This window comes from Paramisgurnus dabryanus, chromosome 21, assembly GCF_030506205.2.
Source record: "Paramisgurnus dabryanus chromosome 21, PD_genome_1.1, whole genome shotgun sequence".
NCBI lineage: Eukaryota > Metazoa > Chordata > Actinopteri > Cypriniformes > Cobitidae > Paramisgurnus > Paramisgurnus dabryanus.
Genome location: NC_133357.1, coordinates 22906634 through 22930133, shown reverse-complemented (window position 1 = coordinate 22930133; position 23500 = coordinate 22906634). Strand labels below are relative to the sequence as shown.

At 38.2% G+C, this 23500-nt stretch overlaps 1 protein-coding gene across 3 annotated transcripts in view; it reads right to left on the bottom strand.

Annotated features, from left to right (window-relative positions):
* Window positions 1-23500, bottom strand: part of ndrg3b (ndrg family member 3b) — a 69305-nt gene that overhangs the window by 3560 nt on the left and 42245 nt on the right. For 2 of the 3 annotated variants that reach the window (XM_065286290.2, XM_065286292.2), the window contains exons 4-15: window positions 16768-16873; window positions 16279-16399; window positions 16116-16178; window positions 15931-15991; window positions 13162-13248; window positions 12878-12934; window positions 10415-10518; window positions 10270-10335; window positions 10128-10179; window positions 7743-7790; window positions 7618-7653; window positions 7489-7540 (exon numbers count right to left, since the gene is read on the bottom strand). In XM_065286290.2, coding sequence (XP_065142362.1) covers window positions 7489-7540; window positions 7618-7653; window positions 7743-7790; window positions 10128-10179; window positions 10270-10335; window positions 10415-10518; window positions 12878-12934; window positions 13162-13248; window positions 15931-15991; window positions 16116-16178; window positions 16279-16399; window positions 16768-16873 — 853 coding nt within the window. Of the gene's footprint in view, window positions 1-7488; window positions 7541-7617; window positions 7654-7742; window positions 7791-10127; window positions 10180-10269; window positions 10336-10414; window positions 10519-12877; window positions 12935-13161; window positions 13249-15930; window positions 15992-16115; window positions 16179-16278; window positions 16400-16767; window positions 16874-23222; window positions 23382-23500 lie in introns of those variants that run through there. The other variant, XM_065286291.2, reaches the window with a different exon arrangement.

The following is a 23500-nucleotide window of genomic DNA, read 5'->3' as shown; positions in this document are numbered from 1 at the left end:
TACAGAAGGAAAGAGAAAAGGAAATTTCGAAGATTAAGCAGAAGCTATAGGAGAAGACACAAGGACAGAGGGTGATGGGAAAGCTTGCTTTGATATTTATGGTGCGTACACACCAAAAGCCAATTCAACGATTTTCGCAAGTAGATTACATACAAAGTCAATGCAAAATCGCAAATACATGTGAACCATGTGGGGCGATGCGAATGACGCAAATTGGGCAACGCGATTGCATCAAAAAACGCACAATATTCACCTCAAGACGCGTTCTTTGTGCAAGTTGAAAATATTCAACTCAAGCAAAACATTTGGATGACACGAAGGTAATCCCACGAGTAATCTACAGCAAGGAAAGTGATGCTTCACGTTTGGTGTGTACGCCCCAGTAGTGTCTAAATATACGATACTTGGGAGCCAACTTGAGAGAAACACAATATGCTAATATTGGGGATTAAATAATAAGGCAATAATATTTTTACGTTTTGAGGATATTCATTACAACTTTAAAGGGATAGTTCACCCAAAGAACAAAATGTTGTCATTATTTACTAACCTGAACCATCAATGTCTTTCTTTGTTCTAGAACCCAGACACATTTTTTTTGTAAAGTGATGTTTTGGGTTTCAGGGTTATTATGCGAGTGGATGGTGACCCCCTCCCATAGTAACCAAAAAACCCTTTCACAAAAATGTTCCAAAAGTGTTAAATAACTCAATTTTTAATAAATAACTGCAAATTACTTATCTACTCCGATGTTTTTACACATTATTTAAAACCGAACATCCTAAAACTGCCTAAACACAAATAATGTGCACTGAAAGAGAGGCACAGCTCCAGACTTTCATCAAATACTAAAAACCCTTTTGTAAGTAAAATATATGGCACAAGTCGAGAGGAGGTATTCGTTAAACACTATTGGGTTCTTATAAAGCACCATTCACTCCCATTCACTCAAAAACAAATAAATGCTAGGTTATTTTAACCCAATGTTGTGTCAAAAAGGGACGAACCCAACACGTCGAGTTTAATTTAACCTATGGTGGGTTGTTATAACCCCAAATGCTCTGGGTGTTCTGGGTTAATTTAACCCAACGGCTTGGTGTGACTCTTTATCACCCAACGCTGGGTTGAAAATAACCTAGCATTTTTAGAGAGTAACCAGAAAACCCAAAACAACACTTTCGTTTGCATTTGTGTTGTGACGAACAAAGAAAAACATTGGGGATCAAATGACACGAGGGTGAGTAAATAATGACAAAGTTTTTATTTTTGGGTGAACTATCCCTTCAATTATTCAAAAACTAAAAGTCACGTGCATTAATCTGTGGTTATAATTTTCATACTGTGGTCTGTAAAAGCAAAAGTACACAGAGTAAAAATGAGAGATCTTCTGTAGAAGGTAAACCGTCGTCTTTTGGGATATTCCCCTAAAAGACATTGTATGTGTGTGTGAGAGGGGTTTGAGGCTGCTAAAAATAAAAATCACACACCCCTAACCCCAACCATGAAAAGAACAAAGTGATTGACAATCAAACACATTTTACAGACTGAAAACGCAGTGGAATTCACCAGTAAAACCCTCCCACTACAACAATAGATACCTCAAATGGCAGAATCAGCCAACGAATATTAGTCTTTTCACTTTGTTGACTCATTGTACATTCATAGATATTTCCAGACAAAGAAATATACAAATTGCAAATGCATGTTAGGTACTTTTCTTGTTTAAACTAAAAGCAAACTCTATTATTGCCTCCTTAGGACGTATGCCTTTGTTGTTCCCTTCACTTTTGTACATCGACTTGGATAAAAGTGTCGTCTGAATTCCTAAATGTAAACGCAATTTCTTGTTTTTATTTTGATAGATTTTTATTATATTCATACAATACATTTTATAACTTTCTTTAGTAGTTGCACTGTCGGGAAAATGGTCCCAAGCTGTCACTGGGGCAGTACCCTTTAAAAAGGTCCTATATGAAATGTGTGTACAGAGATGTATACATTTGGTATCAATATGTACCTTTGAGGTACTTATATGAACTCTTCAGTACCGATGTGCATCTCTGAGGTACTTATATGAATTGTTTAGGTACAAATGTGTACTTTTTGAAAGGGTACCATACTAGTAACAGGTAGGAATTATTTTTAACCATTTCCTCTGACAGTGTGTCAATAAGCTGTATGCTGGGTTTGAGAAAATTAAATTGACCTTAGACATGCGAGACCACTAACAGAAATAAAATACACTGAAAAAAATGATTCATTCAATTTACTCAATTTTTAAAGTAAGTGGTCGCAATCGATTTATTTAAGCTACATAAAAAAAACGTTTGTTTAAATGTAGCTTAAATAAATCGATTGCGATTGAATAAATTTCAATTTACATTATAAAAAAAAAGATTCATTTACGAAATACGGCCAAAATTTACATTTTAAATATTATTAATGATCTCATAAAAATAATTTAATCATGTGCTATTCTATTCTCTATTCTGTCAGAAAAAAGTCAAAAATGGTCCCTAGCTGTCACTGGGGCAGTACAATTTAAGAAGGTACCATTAAGGTACAGTAATTTATACATTTTGTACCAATATGTACCTGTTGAGGTACTAATATGAACTTTTTAGGTATAAAGTTGTACTTTAAAAAGGTACTGGCACAGCTAGGGACCATTTTTTCTGACAGTGTAAATTCTAGATTAAGTGGACAACTGAGTTTACCCAATGTCACTTTTTACCCAACAAAACTAAGAACATTTATAATGTAAAGTAAATATAAAATAATCATATATAAAACCAAATTTTGATAGTTCTATATGTATCATTTAGTAAAACAGTTTAATGAGTCAAAAACAATATTTATCCCCAATACAAGTCTAACATCAGAGTGGCTTGTAATATATTTGAATAAAAACAGTGCTCGCCTCAACAGGCCACACGTATGATACTAGACATTATAGTAGAGCTAGACTAATGTTTTGCACTAAACTCTTTTAAAAAAGAACACAAGAGCAGTGAATTACACAAAGGTCAACAGATCGGAGGATAAGTGAATTATGAAGGAGGAACATCCTTCATAATCATCAACAAACACTTTCAGACTGAGTCAGGACACTTTCTGTCACGTTCCTCTTAAACTCAACACACATTTTATCACTTCAATATGAAAACCCAACACAGCTGTTACATGAGACTAAGGTACTTTAACATTAAAATGAGTTTGTTCAGTCCATATACATAAAAATAAAGGTGCTGCATGATGCCATAAAACAATGCTTTCCAATCCTGGTCCTCTATTACCCCCTCCCAGAAAGTTTTAGATGTTTTCTTATTTTAACACCTGATTCAACTCATTACCCTCTTCCGTTTCCGTAACAAGCTGATAAATCAGATGTGTTAAATAAGGAGACATATAAAACATTCTGAGAGGGGGTACTGTACTCAAGGACCAGGATTGGTAAACACTGCCATAGAAGAACCATGTTTGGCTGAATGGTTCCAAGAACCTTGAACATCCTTTAACTTCAGATTATAAAAAGGGAATGAATGAAAGAAATGGTGGTCTTTGGTGGTTACATCTTCGCTATCACAAAAACCTTGACAGACATCAAAAAGACAGCTCCCTTTGCGATGTCTTTCTGTTGTTTATGTTTTTGAAATGCTGCGCTGTCGGCCAGCAAACGCCAGTTTAAAAGTCCCGCTGTCGTTGCGAATACAAACAGGAACATGTCCAAAGGGGAAATTTAGTTCGTGAACAAATACCCTTTGCAAATAATTCCAGAACTTTGTGCAAAAACTGAAGTTCTGAGGAACCAAAAGTGGTTCCTTTACGGCATCGCTATGAAGTTAATTTAAAGCACCTTTATTTTTAAGAGTCTATTCACTGTTTATATTTTACTTTTATTCTAAAGCAGTCATGAATGTAAATCTTCATATTTTGACCCCGGACCCCCTAAAGGTGGGTCGTTTGCTGTCGTGGGTTAATGACACAAAAACAGTTTAGTCCAATTAATGACAATGATTTTGATATGATATACCATAAATTATATTGATATTAAACTTACATTTCTTTAACAAAATAACAAGGAAAATAAAAACTACTTGATTATAAAAGTATGTTTTTTATATTTCCATTTTAAAAATATGTTGGTGGGTCCTGAGATAGACTATACCCATTTTAGTGGTCACAAAACGAAAAAGGGAACCACTGCCCTAAACAACTTCTTAAATATTTATATATTAATATTAAATTTATACATAATATTGTAAGGCAATCAGGCATCAAAAACACAGTTTCGGAGTTGTGAGTGAGTATCACTTATAAATTGGTGCATTTGCCAAACTGGTTTTTGTGAAATCTATGGGGGGCGGTGAGAAGAAATATATTTTATCCATGTTATAAGAATATGTATCATTATGTAGCTCAGCCTGTAAAGCTATGCAAAAACTACTTCAATAATTTAAATAACAAAAATATTTTTTTGCATCTATTATATTATTAAGAAACACAAAGAGTTTGGTTCCAAAACGCGAAAAACGCTATTTAAAAAAAAAAAAAATTTAATTACTGCCAAAATCAGTTTTATATCATGTCAGTATTCAAAAGTAAATTCTAAATTTTACGCAAAATGCAATATCCACCGTGTTATTCTGTCATCTTTTCTCCCCTTTTTCCCAAAACGCAATAAATGCCACTCCCCCTTTTCTGCAGCATGCAATAAATCCGTATCACAAATTACAGCGCACCATTCTACGCATTGTAAACAAACAATGGTGACACGTTTTCTACACGAACTCCAAGTTTTCCTCATCTTGTACTTCGTGATCAACAAACAAACAAAAACAAAATAATACTTTGTTGGCACTGATAAACCTGTGGTGGTTTTCCGTGACGGGAAAGAAACGTAAGCCATCAACATCTAATAATTTACGCAAGAGGCACTCGGGAGACGGAGAAATGCCGGTTGCGTGTTCTCCTGACAGCATCAAGCTTCTCCACATCGACTCTAGGGGATCTTATGAAAAACTTTCCATTATTTTACCCGAAGCCAACAAAAATCGAACAGGACCAAAACATTTTACAGCTGATCGCTTTGAAACATCCCAAGTATAACCGCAGCAATGACAGTGTTCTTAATATGACAAAGTAAGTGTTTTGATTAATGACATGTTTATTTTAATCAGTGTATACCACTAGTCAACTAAATGAATATAACATGACAAATATAAGTGCACATTTATATATATTCAATAGATTTATAGCATTTAAAAAAAAACTTCATGGATTTATTGCATTTTGTGAAAAAAATCATCAGTTTTTATAGTAAATCTTTGAAAATCAAGTTATGGATTTGAATTTTTTATGTTTTTATAACCTAAAGATGCTATGTGAAAGTTTGTAACAGAAAATAGTGGTTTTCATCTTGTCACTTTCTCGGTATAGAAAACACGTTTTTGCCGAACTTTCTATAGTGCTTTTTAAGACTATTTTCCACATATCTGCCCTATAGTGGACTGCCTACAGAGGCATTTCATTGCAATACCTGGCTGTTCCCGAAAATAAAAACTGATCTATTGACAGAAATGCAATGCAACATATATACACTGTAAAAAGTTCGGAGTACTCAAAATTTTTGTTGAAACTGATAACAGCAATATGTTTAAGTAAACCAACTTTTTTAAATCAAAAATGTTCAGTACAGTAAACTTAAAAAAATTAAGTTAACCCAAGCTTAAAAGTTTACGCTTAATTTTATTTAATATTAAAGTACACTATACATAAAACTGCTGTTTATTATAAAGACTATTATAAAAACTTCTTTTTACCATTAAATTTTTGTTTACAAGTCACAGAAATAGATTATGTGACTCATGAAAATTTTAAACCAGTGAAAGTGCTGACTTTCACACAGTCATAATATGATAAAGCAACACATATCCGACCTACAGCCTAAGTACTGGCACTACACTTTTGAACAATGGTAAGCACAAAACTATTTTAAAAACTTTTTCTTTACTGAAAACCACATAAAATATCACTTTTAAAAAATATTATCGTATTGCAGGCTCATGCAAAGCATGCTGGTAACTGGAACCTCCTCAACCAATCATGTTGATTTAACTTTAAACTGGAGTAATTTGCAGTGCCAGACTCTTTCTTAGCTTCCCTGGCAAACTGAACTCATCACAACCGCCAAAAGTTTGTCAGTATTTGCAGTGTTTGTTACAATAAGGCTGTGGTATTGAAATGACTCTTTTTGAAGTAATAAATACACATTTTGAATTCTGACTCATTTTATTTGAGTTTGTGGAATTTAAACGTTTTGTGTGTTTTCAACGAGTTTTAAGTTTAATAAACTTTTTCACAGGTTTGAGTTCAGTTCACTCATTTTAAATGAGTAAATTGTACTGTTTGGCTGTAACTATGTTTTCAATGGTGTATAAAGACCTAACATGGTGAGCGGTGAACTGAAGGCAAAAGCATAGTCCAGGGCTGTTGGTTGTAATATTGCAATCTGACCACTAAAATTTACACACTGCACCTTTAAATGAATTAAAGGCCCTTTATTAGCCCCTTGCACTTTATTAGATCTCACCCTTGAGGATTGCTTTCAATAATATTTCTAATAATAAACATTGTATACAAACTGTTGAACAGTCAAAGCTTATTTCAGTCAAGATCTTTCAGAAGAGGATTAAAGCTAAAGTTCATAGAGAAGGTTGTTCACACAGGACTCAAGCCACACAACATGCTCTTGAGAAGACTCTGGTACTTACACACTGAAGAACGCATCACTGCACCGCCACACAGGAGACAAGTCATGTGTTAGTACAGCTGATCTGAGACCTGCTTTCCTCAAGACTTTTAGCCACATGCTTTGTATCATGCATCAAGTCGAGCTCATCTCAGGTCAATTATTACTACATTATTGTTTTCATCAGATAAAACATCTCATTCCTGACATGACTGAACTGAAGCCCATGTGCTTTCTTTAAAACAGGTATGATTTTGCTGTACTTGCATACAGTCACACATGTAAGTTGATACTCATATCATAAATAAGACTTTAAATTGACTCAGGGGATTTTACATAAAGATAAAGAAATCTCCTAAACCCAACCCTTACAAAAGGTTTTGTTTTTTTACAGTGTGGGTGTTCTTACGATGTAGCAAAGGTCAACTATAAACGGCATGACGTACTGTAGTCAAGGTTGTCACAAAGGTAAAATTACAAATGCACCTACTATACCACTCCGGTTTTAAGACATTACAGCCCTTGGTGTAAGTAGCCATGACGTACACTATAGTGACGTATAAGCAAGTGTGATCGTGGAAAGAAGAGCTGTCGGTTAAGGTGAGATGCTGACATCTCTCATACAACAAGATGCTTTTGGACACAGAACGCAAACTTGAGACATTTTATACACACAGTGAACTTAGACAACATGAACAATTAAGTAGACTGTAAAATGAAAAAAGACAGATACTTACTGTAGCCCATTCCCTGGACAAAGTACTTGAAAGCCTCAGCGAGTTTACCCGGCTACAAATAAAAAAACATCTAAATTAAAAACTGTACTAAACAGATTTGGTGGCAAGTAGAACTTCAGTTATTCTTACTTGGACAACTTGAGGAAGTCCACCACAGTCTGCCATCTTAAGAAATAAGAAGAGATCAATATCATTAATACAATAGCAGTACTGCAATTACACTATAGTAAAATAAGGGAAAACAAATGACATGCCTTTAGTAGTGTAGTTTTGGTTGGGTTTAGCCTTGAGTTGCATTCAACCTGAAAAACAAACAAAGGTCAGAGTGTAGAGGATACAGACATGCTGGGAAATCCTGTATGTGGCGGCCCAAAGTGACCCACATGATATTACACTGATAGATTCATTAGGGATGTGGTTGTTAACAGTGCATATGTGATGCGATCTGGGAAAACCGATTACATGGTAAAAATTTAAATATGTCAGGTTTTGATACCAGGATTCAAGCTCTTTCCAAATCTGTTTTTATTTCTTTCATAGCTTGTCTACAAAAAAGTTATCTGAAGTTGGCTGACCGCTGTGAATTTCAGGAACAGAATTTTGAGGAAAACGGGTCAAGTACAACAACAATCGAGTAAAAGTCACTTTACTGTGGTAAAATACTTATTTTAGTCACTATACATGTTCAGGGTTCCCACACCTTAGTTAACTTCAAATTCAGGGAGCTTTCAAGGACTTTCCAGGTCCAATACCCTCAAATTCAAGGACTAAATGTGGGGACACATTTCAAGTGAGAGCAAGGTTACATCGTGTTACCTTTTAAGATATATATTGTTACAGTTACCTTTCGAGGGAACTCGCGCTGCGTCACTGGGTGACACTTTGGGGACGCCTCCAGGGGTAAGTGCGTCTGAATGTGTATATCAAATTCAACCAATGGTTAAGCTTAACGACAAAGACAGGGTGATGCAGGAAGTATATCGCTATCTGAAATATTGCCAAAGAGGCGTTACAGGGACCCAGGAAGTATGAGAAGGGAGACGCAGCGTCTCGTTCCCTTCTCAGGGAACAACAGTTACATACGTAACCCGAGAAGTTTTCATGTGTTAAACACAACTATGCAAAAAAGCATTTTGGTATGAATCAACACTCGCATACAGAAGATATAAGCATTTAAAGTGAACAGTTTAGCACGGTTGCCTTAAAGAGTCTAGAATATTTTTTATTATATACTACTACTACATAGGGAATATGGATTTTTTTTTTTAAGAAAACTTCTTGCATAAAATAGATTCAACTACTTTCAACGACCTGTATCTATGTATGTATATTTTCAAAAACTTCCCAGGGCCTTGATATTTCCCCCAGATTGACAAACTTTCAAGGATTTCAAGGACCCGTGGAAACCCTGCATGTTGTTAAAGATACAAAATGATTACTTTGGCCCCGAGGAACACACAACACTTACAAAATCATGTGAACATTATGATGTTATTATATTATTTAATCCGCATCTATTAACTTTTATTGTATGTTACTGTTACTTTTTAGTGAAGTTTTACGTTATTTATTGTGGGCTTGGCCTAGTCTCTGAACTTTTGATTATCTCTTGTATGTTTAGATGGCACGACTATTTTACTTTGTAACTTACATTAGGAATAGCAAGCAAAGCGTTGCCCTAATATCAGCGTGACAATAGCATGAATAAGGTACCCTCTTAGAAAGGATGTGTTAATATTTTACACATCTTTTGTGTTAAGCTTTTAACACATTATGTGTCATTTTCTGTTGATTTTGTGTTAAAATAAAACACAAAAAAGTAAAAGTAACTTAAAGTGTGTTGTTTCAATAATAACACAGAGATAGGGGGTTTCTGTGTTGTTTTTAACACATCCATTCTAAGGGGCTGGACACACCAAAACTTTTAAACGCGGCTGAAAACGCCTTGAGGACGCCAAATGCCAGCTGTTTTTCAGCTGAGTGCCAGCTTTCTTCACCTGAGCACTTTGGTAGCTGTGATACTTAAGCTGCGAGCCGGTTGGTTGCTGTGGTAATGTCCCGCCCCTCCTCCACTGTGATTGGGCGGCCGTGTGAGAACTGACATTGACAAGCGGAGCTTTTCTCCCAAAGTTGAATCTCTTTCAACTCTCGACGCCGAAAAAACGCTGAGCCCCGGTTTTCAGCGCGGAAAAAACCCGCTAGCTGCTGGCTTATTTGAAAAACGGCGAGCTTCCATTGGAAACAATTGAAAACATGCGCCAGCCGCGGGCGTAAAAGTTTTGGTGTACACAACCCCTAAGAGTGTACCTGCATCAAGACTCCTACTCTTTAGTAACGTCTCTATCATTAGTAACATCTTTAGCATTACCACAGTGGGTGTGCATTATTTTCGAATAATTCAGCAGCACGTCATTAATTATTCCTTACATAATTTAATGAAAACCTAATTTGGACAAAAAAAATTGACATTCATCATTTTTTTTCATTTTCTGAAACATCTGACAGGTTTTCCCAGAACGCATCACATATAGGCAAAAAAGGTTTGCTACAGATAAACTACAGACATGTTTTGTTATTTACAGGCCGTATGACATATTGGCCCTGGTAACAGGTGCACAAAGTTTTGATAAGTCACTCACCACAGCCTCCACTGCTGGTGATGCATCCCCTACTATTAGCAGAGAAGGACACCTGAACAGAAATAGAAGTAGGACAAAGCATAAGGAACAAAAGGCACCACAACTAATAGTCAAACAAAACCAAAAACATCAGACATCCTACTTCAGAGTTTTTACTGTGTTTTCATTCAGTCCCACAACGGGCCTCTCGATTTCCAGATCTCTGCGGCTGTAATAAGGGAATAAGATGAACGTTATCAAGATCAGGTCACGTGACAACACTAAAATCAGTGCTTCATTTGCGTCACCTGTTGTAAGAATGGCAGAAGAGAGCCAAGTTGTCCTGGTTGATGTCTTGGGCGATGTGCAGACGATATGTTTGAATGATCTCATTATTCTCCGTCAACTCATCCTAATAGAAAAAGGGATCAGTAACTGTTAGTTTTGAAATTTTTAGTGCCAGTGCTTTACTTTATGTACTGACAGTTGTCTTGTACACACTGCATATTAATTCAGTTGTCACTTCACCTTTTAATGCTTAATCCTGTTCTGTACACACACAGTTTAGTAATTTACAGGACTGACAACCGCATTCTACAACCGAATTAACTCCTGCAAAACACAGGTAGTGACAACCGCATTTACAGAAACTCTGCATAGTGTGTACATAACCGAACTAAACAGCTAATAGTTAATAAAATGTTTAAACTTGCATCATGGACATGACAGGTCTTTCTTCTGAAAAATTTAATTCATAGAAGGGGAAAAATTCTTATTTGTGCGCGGTGCAGAAAATGACAGAGGCACGAGCGTTTGCTGCCAGATCTTGCACGAAAAAAACAGTAAACAAGAAAAATTCAATAATAAACTGAAATAAATCCAAATGCTTTACCTCAAAAGATCAAAATATTGGGACCGGCATCTTCACACTTTAATAACACAATAAACGGTTAAGCCCCTAAAAAGGTATAGAAGTACAAAAAATACGAGGACCTGGCAACACTGCAAGATAGCAACATACAGCTACTGTATGATCCAGGAGCTGTTCCTCTATCTTGAATTTATACTGAATGATACAATCCCTGGGTCGGAAACCGTTGACGGTACGTACTGAATTAGATGAACAGCTGTTTTCCTTATGCATTTACATTTGAATAGAACTGCGTTACCACTTTACGACATTCTTTTAATATGACAACGCCTCTTCTTCTTCTTCGTTGGCTCACAGGATAGTAAAGAGTCCATTGAATGCACGCTCCAAAATTTTGCGGGAAGTAGTGCAAATACTATGGCTGAATCCGAAAACTCTAAATTGCTGCTTTCTGCGGCAGCTTTCCAAGGCGGGAAGGCATCAAGGCATGTCCGAATCCAATCCCACAATTCTATGTGTGTGCGCACATGGGGAATGTGATTGGTGGAGCCTGGTCGAGTTTGAAAAAATAAAATGGCGGCCAAGAAAGCGTCTGGAGCACAAATTTAGTGTAAATAAATGTATATTTTCACTTTTTACACCTTTTAATTGCATTTCTAGCAAGAAATTAGTATTGTAGTTTTCAAATATGTGATTAGTTATCACAAAGGCGCTCTCTGTTTATATTTTAAACACGCTGCCTTTGAAGTGTGTCCGAAAGAGTTTCTCTCAGCTGCCTTCATGCCTTTGAAGTCATTGCCTCTCGTTCAGACAGCCAGCGACGTTATCGCTGTGTGTCGCCTGTCTCTTTCAATGAGGCGATTCTAAATCTGCTTGTCATAAACAAATGAGTACCATCCACGCCAGTAACTGACGAGAGAAGGATGACGTGAACTCCACTGCTTTGTTCTCATTGGTAGTCGCTCCCGAAAGTCGCTCGACATTTGCATAAAGTTAAACTTTTCTTAACTTTCTCGCGTCGCTGGACACGCCCATACGGTTGCCAACGGTCACTGTCGCTCGTGTCGCCGGAAGTCGCCAGGTTTCCATTGAAATGAATGAGATCGCATCGCTCTGCTACTGCTTGTCGTTGGCTGTCTGAATGGGGCGTGAGGCAGCGAGGCAACAAGTCAGCTGCCTAAGTTTTCGGACGCAGCCTATGAATGCGAACATACTACTCGCCTCGCCTACTGCTGCTTTTCGGCCTACAATATTGTATGGAAATAGGCAGTTTCAAATGCAACGAATGCTTAAACGACACAATGGTGAAATGTAGAAGGTAAAGGTGATTGGTTGGTTCTTGTCACATGACCTGCAGTGCAGACGCGGCATACTGAAAAGTATTTTTAATTGGCTGCGGCACGAAATGCCTGAAAAAACATACGCCTTGCTATCTATTTGAGCGCGGTTGCTGCAGGTCAACATAAAGTTAAAACGAACTTGCACGTACAAGACACAAAATGCGAAAGGCCCCTTAAGACAACTTGCACTGTGATATACTCTAAGAAAAGCTAAGTTTTTGCATTTCCAAAGTGCGTTTAAAGTGTAAATGCCATCACTATGTACTTGGTCAATAACTGAATTTTGTTCATTTTTAACAAATAAAAGTCCCATTCTGGCTTACATCTTACATCATAAAAGCAAATCTCTGAGAGCTGGCTGTATATTGTTTCTCATAAGTGTTGCTTTTCTAAATTATCTCAAATGTCAAGCCACCCAGGGTCAAATGACCCCAAAACCAGCCTAATCACACAAGCCTTTCTTGAGACAGATTACACGACTAGTCGATTTTGAAAACATAGTTCTGAATATCCCTGAGAAAACCTGTTTAACTAAAACGCAGGGTATAGTGTTGACCTACCGTGCTGAAATGATGCTCCATCACAATGTCAACCAGATTACTGGTCCATCCAGACAGCTGAAACAAACACATGCACCCTTAAAGTTGAAAGCATAACTGTGTCACATTTTTCATTACTGTGTTAATCTTATTATAAGCTTTACAAAAGTGCATAAGCTTTAAGAAGATCAAGTTGCTAATCTGTTGAGAAATCTGAGGTATGGAGGTTTGGTTAGGGTTGCTGTTTGGTTACTGGCTAATAATGAAAATGAATTATTATAAGGGATTAATATTCGTTTGTGTACCTTTGAGGCAGCCCAGTCAATCCAGCCCTTAGCACAGGGGTCCACATTGATAAGCACCAATCCCTCCACCAATGCAGGTTCATTCAGCTAGATGTGGGAACGAAAAGACATTACACAGATTAGTCCATTTTTGGCACAGACTTTAATACAAAGTGTTCCTACCAGCTAAATTGATCAGGTGCTTGTAGCAAAACTAACAGGAGAGTGAGAATGTGTCAAAGATTGACATCATAGTTGAATTAATGGTTGTCAAAGTCAAACTTTGATGCTTGCAAACCAACTCCCATCAACTGGTTTCCAAAAGCCGGTTTTGTGATTAGTTGTAAATCGCCATTACCTGCTTTAAGATGGAGAGGCATTTACTACACAGAGCTGCATTCACAGAGAAGCTTGGCAAAATCGCATACATTATCGGAGGCAATTCAACCACAATTATGAACGCGATTTTGCCGAGCTTCTCTGTGAAATACGGCTCTGTGTAGTAAATGCTGCTCCATTTGAAAGCAGGTGATGCCGATTTACAACTAATCACGAAACCGGCTTAACTGATGAGATACACATGAGAATCGCAGGGGATTTATCGCCCACCCCTATGAAAAGGTCGGAGAAATCTATAGCATTAGCCAAGCAAAATCTCTCACAGGCTTTGCCTGACCATGCACTCATGACTCCCACCACCTCAACCAAGTTCTTGGTACGTCTGCGTCCATAATAATGACTTACTGAAAGAGGTCACACTTGGTTTTAATTCAGCTTAGCTATGGACCACATGTATGTGAGCCTATATACAGCACAGGTTTCACACCTCGTCTTCCTCTCTGCATAATGTTCCAAAACAGAGTTAAAGAAAGACTGAAGCTCTCAAGGTACGAGCAAATGATTTTGATTGTTCACATGGCCTGATGTTCAAGAAATATGATAACTTGCAGCTGTTTGAGGTGAGAATGAGAGTCGCTGAACCGAAATGATTGCGTCTGTAATGAAAGATTGGATGAAAAAGCCATGAAAGCATCAGGGCAGATTGTGTTGCAAGCGTTCTTCATGTAATGTATGGCAAACCCTTAAAGGGATAGTTCACCCAAAAATGAAAATAACATCATTAATGCCTTACCATCATGACGTTTTTAAACTCGTAAGACCTCTGTTTATCTTCGGAAAACAGTTTAAGATGTTTAATATTTAGTCCGAGAGCTTGTTGACCCTTCATTGAAAATCTATGTACGGTATACTGTCCATGTCCAGAAAGGTAATAAAAACATCATCAAAAAAGTCCATGTGACATCAGTGGGTCCGTTAGAATGTGTTGAAGCATCAAAAATACATTTTGGTTCAAAAATAACAAAAAAACGACTTTATTTAGCATCGTCTTTTCTTCCGCGTCTGTTGTGAAGTGCATGTGCGAGACTAAAGTCACGTGACTCCAGTGACACGGCTGACGTGTTATCCTTAGACATGTTTGCGAAGTTTTTTTTTTTTTCAAACTTACAGCGTGCATCTCCCTCAGACTGTACACAAAGCCCGGGCGCACACAAAAAAAACAGCTGGGGCGCACCAGATAACACGTCAGCTGTGCCGTACGTCATCTTTTTACTGCAGTCAAGTGACTTTAGTATCGCACATGCGCTTTACAACAGACGCGGAAGAGAAGACAATGCTGAATAAAGTCGTAATTTTTGTTATTCTTGGACCAAAATTTATATTCTAACTGACCCACTGATGTCACATGAACTACTTTGATGTTTTCTATTACCTTTCTGGACATGGACAGTATACCGTACGTAGATTTTCAATGAAGGGTCAACAAGCTCTTGAACTAAATATAAAACATCTTAAACTGTTTTCCAAAGATGAACGGAGGTCTTACGAGTTTGGAACGCCATAAGGGGAGGGCATTAATGAAATTATTTAAACTTTTGGGTGAACTATCCCTTTTGAGTTTAACTAGTGAGAAACACAAAAGCGAGAGTGTCTATGGGTGGGTTGCACCAACAATGATTAGGCCTAATTCTGGTTTAAATCAAAGCTCATTTCATACTTCTGTTGCACCAAACTTCATCAGGTTTGTTGTTTATATGCCTAGGTGGTGTTTTTAATATGGTGTGCCGTTTACACATGCAGCGACATTTCATCTTTTTACCAGTAAGATATCATTCACACATTAGTATTACTGATTAAATACTGATTAACTCATTGAGAAAGCGGAAGTTAACTCTAAACTGCCGTGCGGTGAGGTCAGTGTTGTATTTGCATATGAAGTCATAACCTCACCATAGTTTACACAGTCCATATTTTGTTGTTTTCACTTCTGTGGCAAACACTGATAGTCGCGCTTTGCTCGTGACCAAATATTGTGTTAGGTCACTTGGGGTATATGCGTCATCTTTATCAAAAGATTATGATTGGCCCGAAGCTGTTCTGAAGTCGTCCATTCCAAATCCCGGTAATCCTATTTTCCGTTCACACATAGTGTTTACCAGTAAATTACTGTTTTTAGTCGCAAACCCCCCCACCCCTCATTTTAAAAACACAAGAATTACCTATTGTGGATCCAACACGGTGAATTTCGCTGAAAGGTGACAAGTTTGTACCTCTGTTGTGAAGTATGTGTGAAGTATGAGGTGACTGCGTCTCAGAATAGCTTGGCCAGAGGTGTTGCATTTTTTTGAAAATTGAAGACAGATAATCCTCACATCTAACATCTTCTCGTGGTGGCCAATGCAATGCAATGCAATGACTTATTTATTATAAAAAAACAGGTTATTTACTTACAGCCAGTCTAGTGAGGATATAGGCTCCTGCACCAACACCGATTCCAATCATACTGTTGATCCTGTTGAAGCACAGTTGCTCATTAATAATATTTATAAAGTATAAATCAATGATTTGGCATGGGGATATTTGATTATCTAAAAATGATAATGTCCTGGGGTAAGGTTTAGGAGGTTCAAACTTACTTCAGCTGGGTCAAAACTGAGGGCAGCATCTCGGCCAGCTCATCCATAGTAGGGTACTGATATCTAAAAAGCAAAACATGTCGAAAGTGACAAATTGGTATGGCTATGCTGAAAATTTCAACTAAACGTGACCCAATGCTGATGCTTTAGCAGTTTATGTTACCCAGTGGGAAAAGGAGGGGCAGATTCTTGCTGGCCTGGAGCATCCACATGGACCACAGCAAAGTGCTGGGTGATCTCCTGCATGTCCTCAAAGTTAAAGAGGGTGTTGAAACAGGACTTATCTGCACAGAGGAGGAAAACAAATGTTTTACAGTAAAGTTTTAGAGTCATCTAAACATTATGAATTAAGCAAGACTAGATAGCCTAGGATAAACATGTTTCAAAACCACCAAGAATTGCATTTATTACAACAACACTGTTTTTGTAAATTGTGTTGAAGCACAAACACAACACTGTCATTGTTGTTTCGGTTATACTCGCGTATGCCTAGACTGAGTACAGAGACAGCAAGACACATTTTTTTTTAAATGTGCATTTTGAAACCAGTCTATAATGTTTTGTGTTTAAAACGAATGGCCAAACCGCATAAAAACTTTCCCGTTTAAGGTTGAAATCATTGTCGTGCAAACAGCCCCATACAATGACTTACGGTTGAGTCCAATGTCATGATAGGTCAGAATGACGGGTCGGTTGCCTTTAGGGGACCCTCTCAAAGTCACGTGAAGGACGCCATGGGGGGTCTCTATGTCGTGCTCCTGTAGCCAATCAGGAGAGAGAAATTAAGTTTAAAGAACCAATAAAAGATCAAAAGTAAGCTGCTGAAGACCACCTGAATAAGTCAATGCCCTTTTAGTGATACAAATAAAGAGATATTTGTACATAATGTGACCCTGGACCACAAAACCAGTCATATGCAGCATGGGGATATTTTTTAGCAATAGCCAAAAATACATTGTATGCATCAAAATTATCAATTTTGATCAAACTCATTAGGATATAAAATAAAGATCATGTTTCATGAAGATATTAAACATCCTACAGTAAATATATCAAAAGATGTATTTATCATTAGTAAAATTTGTTGCGAAGGAATTCATTTAGACAACTCTAAAGAGGATTTATTCAATATTTGGATTTTGGGCTCTCTCAGAATCCAGATTTTCAAATAGTTGTATTTCAGCCAAACACTGCCCTTTCCTAGCAAACCATACATCAATGGAAAGCTTATTTATTATGTATTCAATTTTATTTATTTTATATATGTGACCTTGGACCCCCAATATGACTGGTTTTGTAATAAACTTGTTGTCTGTTTTTATAGGCATCTGAGTCACAGACCTACAGTATATATATATATTTGTCATTATTTATTTTACTTGCATTGAAATATCCTCCCACCTAGTGAAAAAACACGTTTAAATAACCTTTAACACCATTTCATACCCACAGACTCACAACTGACTCCTTTATGGTTTCTGCTTTGAAATCACACAAAAACATGAACGTCACATTAAGTTTTCCCCTACTGCTCTACTTGCATGTAACTTGGCTAGTGTTTGGTTTCTGCCCAATGTTATTTGTTATTGTACATCACCACAACCTCCATGACACTTCAGAAAAGCATCTCACCTCAAATCAACTCGGACAGAATCATCTACAAAAACACAAACAGGAAATGGCCTAAAATGCACAGTTGAGGTGCAAGGCCGCCCGTCAGCAGTAGTCAGAGACCCCTGAGTACAGAGGAGCTGGAAAACAGCAGGTCTGACTCTAATCTCATTCCATACGCAGCGTGACGTTTCATTATACAGGACGGATCGGCCTGCAGTGTAGCAAAAGCACCCTTGAACGTCATCGAACGAGACTGACCTTGTTATGATACAAATCTGCAAGAGTCCACATCTGAACCACAGCAGGCTCCACACACATACGTTTTCATAAAAAACCCACACACACACTCATAAGTTAACACACAGAATGTGCACCGATTAACACATTTCTATGGCTTATGTTTGTAATGCATTGCGTTGGCAGCGCAAAAGGTCATGGGTTCGATCCCATGAAAGAAATATATTGATGAAATGCATAATATGTAATGCACTATACTCCAGTCACTTTATAAGTGTCTGCAATATAGGTAAAGCCAAATTTTTGTTAAACCAACACAGGTAATATCTGTGATCATCATCCTAAACAGAAGATCCTGAACTTATGCAAGCAGCTGACAGCTGAAGTAAACCACACGGGCACCCACGGAAGATAAGACATTTAAAAATAGATGTGGCGGTTATGTACGAGCTTGCACATACACGTATGGTTCTCCACAACACCTCATGTTAGTTGTGAATGTTGTTTGGTGTTTATTCAACGGCACAATTTCTACGCTGGACGTGAGGATGTCATGATGCAATAAAGCTACATCACAATGTTATAAATAAACAGTGTACGCTGGAAACGGCCACAGCGCCACACCTGGTGAAACTATTTTCCTCCAGTCCATCCAAAATGGATCTGAGCCACTTGACAAGGGCCAAATTGTGAAGATGACTGGGTCAGAGCATCTCCAAAACTGCAGCTCTCGTGGGGTGTTCCTGGTCTGCAGTGGTCAGTACCTATCAAAGGTGGTCCAAGGAAGGAAAAGCAGTAAACCGGCAACAGGGTCATGGGCAGCCAAGGCTCATTGATGCAAGTGGGGAGCGTTAAAATGTTAAAATTAGAAGGAAAAAGTACTAAATATAAAAAGTGCACACCAAAAGCAAACAACACTCCAAAATCACTTCTGACTTAGGTGATGAACACATACAGCAAGTGACAACGCAATCCAAGAACATATTCCCGCAAAAAAGATTCAGTTACCAAGACAACAATATAACGGAGCCAGCACTATAGCAGGATAAAGATGAAACGCAAAACGTTCGGAGCTGTGGTGGTGCCTGAGGGCCGCTCGAGGATGTGGCATGGACGAAAGCTTTCTGATAAAAATCAAGGAGAGAGACTGAGGTTAACTACATGAAGAGGCCAGGCAGCTGTCAGTGCACCATCTGTTCTGCTTGAGTTGGTCAAAGTGGAGACAAATTCAACTGTTAATGTCGGAGCCGAATCCAACGGTGTAGTGAGCAGGTCGACCCGAATTCGATTCCTCGTTCGTGGTCGTTTGCCGATCCCATACCCCTCTCTCCCCCCGTACTTTCCTGTCCTCTCCTTACTTACTGTAAAAAATTGCCAAAAAAACACTTAAGTTATAAGTATAGTTTTTATGCATACGCGAGGGTCTGTGTATAGTGTGCGTGATGCAAATGTCGCCATCAGAATAGTACATGTGCACTGTATGTGCACGGCTGGATTTTTGTAACGGTGTGTACTTTGTACACGTAAGTTGCACATGTACGTACAGGAGAGGCATTGCATTTAGTCGCAATGTGCGAACATCTGTGTACACGTAGGAGTCAAATAAACTATGCTTTGCAAGGCTGTGCCCATTTGACTGTCATGTACACGTACAAAAAAACTATACTCCGGGCTTTAGACTTGAGACGTTCATAAAATAGGAGGACTGTACAAAAGTAACTCCCCCAGAAAGACCAATGGTTTGGTTTGGGTCAGGTCGGTCAGCTCACCTCACTTTGGCTTGGTTAGCTTTTCCATTGAGTTTAGTAACACTTCAGCGTGGGAGGGATTATAGGCGTGTTGTTATATTTGCGCTGCCTACTGCTGTGACATCATACAAGTGAGAGCGTCGTTGTACATTCCCATACATTTATTTATTTCTCAGTTCGCCACATAATTAAAATCGACCACCACAAATAGATGTTTGCACATCGTGTTTATCACTACCTCTGTCTCACATGACATTTTCTGTATAAAACACCCGTGGCATCGGTCGATGCCCTCCGCTGAGCCTCATTTAAGTTGCATTTAAGCATAAATGCAGACACACGCGTCATAAATGTGCCACCACAAACTGCAAGTCTGGAAAAAACTTATGGTGTTCCTGATTCTCAACTTGGGGATGTTTTTCATTGCTAAAATGGAGTTTGGGAACTTGCAGCAAAGCACAGATGACATCAGGTTTACTCGAGACAGCGCAAGCTAGCACAAAGATAAAGCTAATCTTTACATTATATCGATGAAGCTGGTAGTCACAATTCTCTCAGACTAATCAGTGATCTACAGTGTATCGCGTCACGTTTTGGTATCAGCTCAGGTCGCTTTGAACCCCGACCAATGTGGTACTAAAAAAGTATTGGGTACTTACTGCACCCAGTGGAAAAGCCCCCAAAAGTAAGCTGAGCCAAACCAAACCATAGTGTACTATGCAATGGAAATGCGCCCATAAGGGAGCACTCACATGAATCCAACAAAACCAAGCATGGTTCACTTGGGCATCTTACGAACCGTTACGAACCGCAGTGTGATCGCAAATCGTGCCAGAGCGGTTCAAAAGGAGAGACGTCAATTGTGAGACTTTCATCTGCCTTTGTCTGAGCTGCAAAAATGATAGATCCACTAAGCAATATGACAGGCATGTGAGAGGGCTGTGTGTCATCGTGCCTCAAACGACTAAGCATAAAAAAAAAAATACAGACTTAACACTACGAGATGGGTTCCAGTGTTAGAGAGCCCTTTTTTTTCTAATTTTCTTCAAAACAAATTACACCCTAATAACAGAACATGCCTAGGTTTACTCAAAGTACAGTGCGAGTGTGTGCTTCAGGGTAGTAGGGAGTGGGGACAATCACACTCGGGTACAGTTCGGTTGGGTTAGGTATAATATTACGTAAGGGTTTATTTTTGAACCTTTTCCTAGCCTATATACTGAAATCTCTGGAAAATCCAAATGTGCCACAAAACAAAGCACGACTCTGGAATAGGTTACTCTACTGTTACATTTTTTTTTTTGTACATACAATTCACCTGTGTTTCATATTTTGTATTTCAATATTTCCCCCCTATTGAAAACTTATCTCAGCAATTAAGAGAAAAATCTTCCCTGCCAAAGACAAGTTTTTACGGCAATCTATATTTCCGCTATCATCCACCAGGTGAAGCTGTAACCCACCTTATAAAACCCTAATGGTGCTTTTCCATTGCATAGTACCCCACGGTTTGGGTCAACTTACTTTTGAGAGCTTTTCCATTGGGTGTAGTACGTAGTACCCGATACTTTTTTTAGTAACACCTCTGTTGGGGTTCCAAGCGATCAGACCTGATACCAAACATGACGCAAAAGCACCGTAGATCACTGATTGGTCTGAGAAAATCGTCACTACCAGCGTCATCGCTATAATGTTAAAGATCAGCTTCACCTTAGTGCTAGCTTGCGCTGTCTCAAGCAAACATGTTGTCATCTGTGCTCTGCTAAAAATTTCCAAAACTCTCTTTTAGCGATGAAAAACATCGACAGGTTGAGAATCAGGGACACCCATGCCAGTTTTTTCCAGACTTGCAGTTTGTGGGGGGCACATTCGCGATGAGCACGTCAGCATATATGCTTAAATGCAACTTAAATGAGGCTCAGCGGAGTGTGACTGAGACGGGTGTTTGTACAGAAACTGTCATGTGAGACACAGGTAGTTATAAACGCGATGTGCAAACATCTATTTGTGGTGGTCAAATTAAATTTTGTGGTGGACTGAGAAATAAATTAATGTATGGGAATGTACAACGACGCTCTCACTTGCTGCATGATGTCACAGCAGTAGGCAGCGCAAATATAACGACACACCTATAATCCCTCCCACTGCGAAGTGATACTAAACTCGATGGAAAAGCTAACCAAGCCAAAGTGAGGTGAGCTGACCGACCTGACCTGACCCAAACCAAACTGTGGGGTACTATGCAATGGAAAAGCGCCATAGAGCATCCACTGATCCAAAAACAGTAAAACTATGTATATTTTGATAATCGTTCTAAATCTGATCTCTAAGAAAATCCTTAACAAAAATGAAATTATCTCAGCTTTTTGCTCAAAATTTTGTATTTTTGAAGAAACCTACCAATTTTTGAGAGATGATAAAAGAAAATAAATGAAGAAAGGATAAAACTTTTTTTTAAAGCAGAGAGTCTGTTCTTTCATTTTATAGACGGTTTCAGCAGTAACAACATAAACAAGCGGCTGTCTTGGTCTGCACGTAACTTCCGGTAAACTCCGCTAAGAATAAATAACAACAAAGTTCATAAAACGTAGTTTATTTATATAACAAGCAAAACAAGCAAAAAACAACACATAGATTACCTAGGAAACCAAAACATTTTTTATTTTCGACGAGGCATTTGTTCAAGAGATCAGTTTTGCAACTAGTCAGACCATTTAAAAAAACGAAACCGGATGTAAAGTTCGGATCCAGACGTGTATCGCTTCAGCGCACGTGCGTCCGATGAAACCGTCTATATATTGTATGTTTATATATTTAAAAAAGAACATTTTCTAGAAGGCATTAAACTTTTGTGAAAATCATAAAAATGCTGGCATTTTCTAGCATCTTAAAAAAACACTGGCATGGAAAAAGTTAAAAAGTAAGATTGGTGTGTATTAAAATGATCTCAAAAAGTTGTTTATTATTATTTACCTTAATAATAATAATAACAACAAAAATAGCAAATAATAATGATGATAACAACAACAACAACAACAATAATAATAATAATAAACATTAATTAATATTATTATTATTATTGTTATTATTATTATAAATATAAAATGGCAAAATTAAAATAGAAGGCAGTGGTTTGTGTTCAAAAAACTCAAAAGCTGACCTATTTTACTCTTATGGCACGACTTGCCAAAATCATTGCTAAAAGCAACCCCAACAAAGTGGACATCATGCTGCATACACTATTATACCAAAAAACCTCCTCTTGATGACACTGGAGAACCATGACACAGAACATACCCAAACACCTCTAAAACAAAAGGTAGATACACCCATCGTTCAACCTTACGACCCATGCCAGACACGCCTGAAGCTCTGTCACCCTAACTCACGCTGACTGTAACAGTTTACATTAGCAAAGTTCCCGCTGCGGCTTCACATGGAAAGCAACAGGCTGGTCAGGAAGAAAACACGCTTTCTCGATCTATTACGCAGAGAGGACAACACTCACCACGCCAATCACAGCACAGGAAACCTGGTCGAGATCCAGCACTGCAGTCATGTTTCATCCAGCGATAACAGAAATAGACAGAATGAGCCGTTCTCTCCTGATCTCCTCTCACTCCCCTGAGAAAGAGGGGCGGCGGCAGCTTAGGACGTGAGGGAGGGGACAGACACCATGAAAAGGTGGACCGAGGTAGATAAAGAAAAATCACAGTGCTACCCGTTGCTTCCAACACCCACAAAGAAATAAATAAATAAAGCACTTAGCGTGAAAATAAAGAGAAT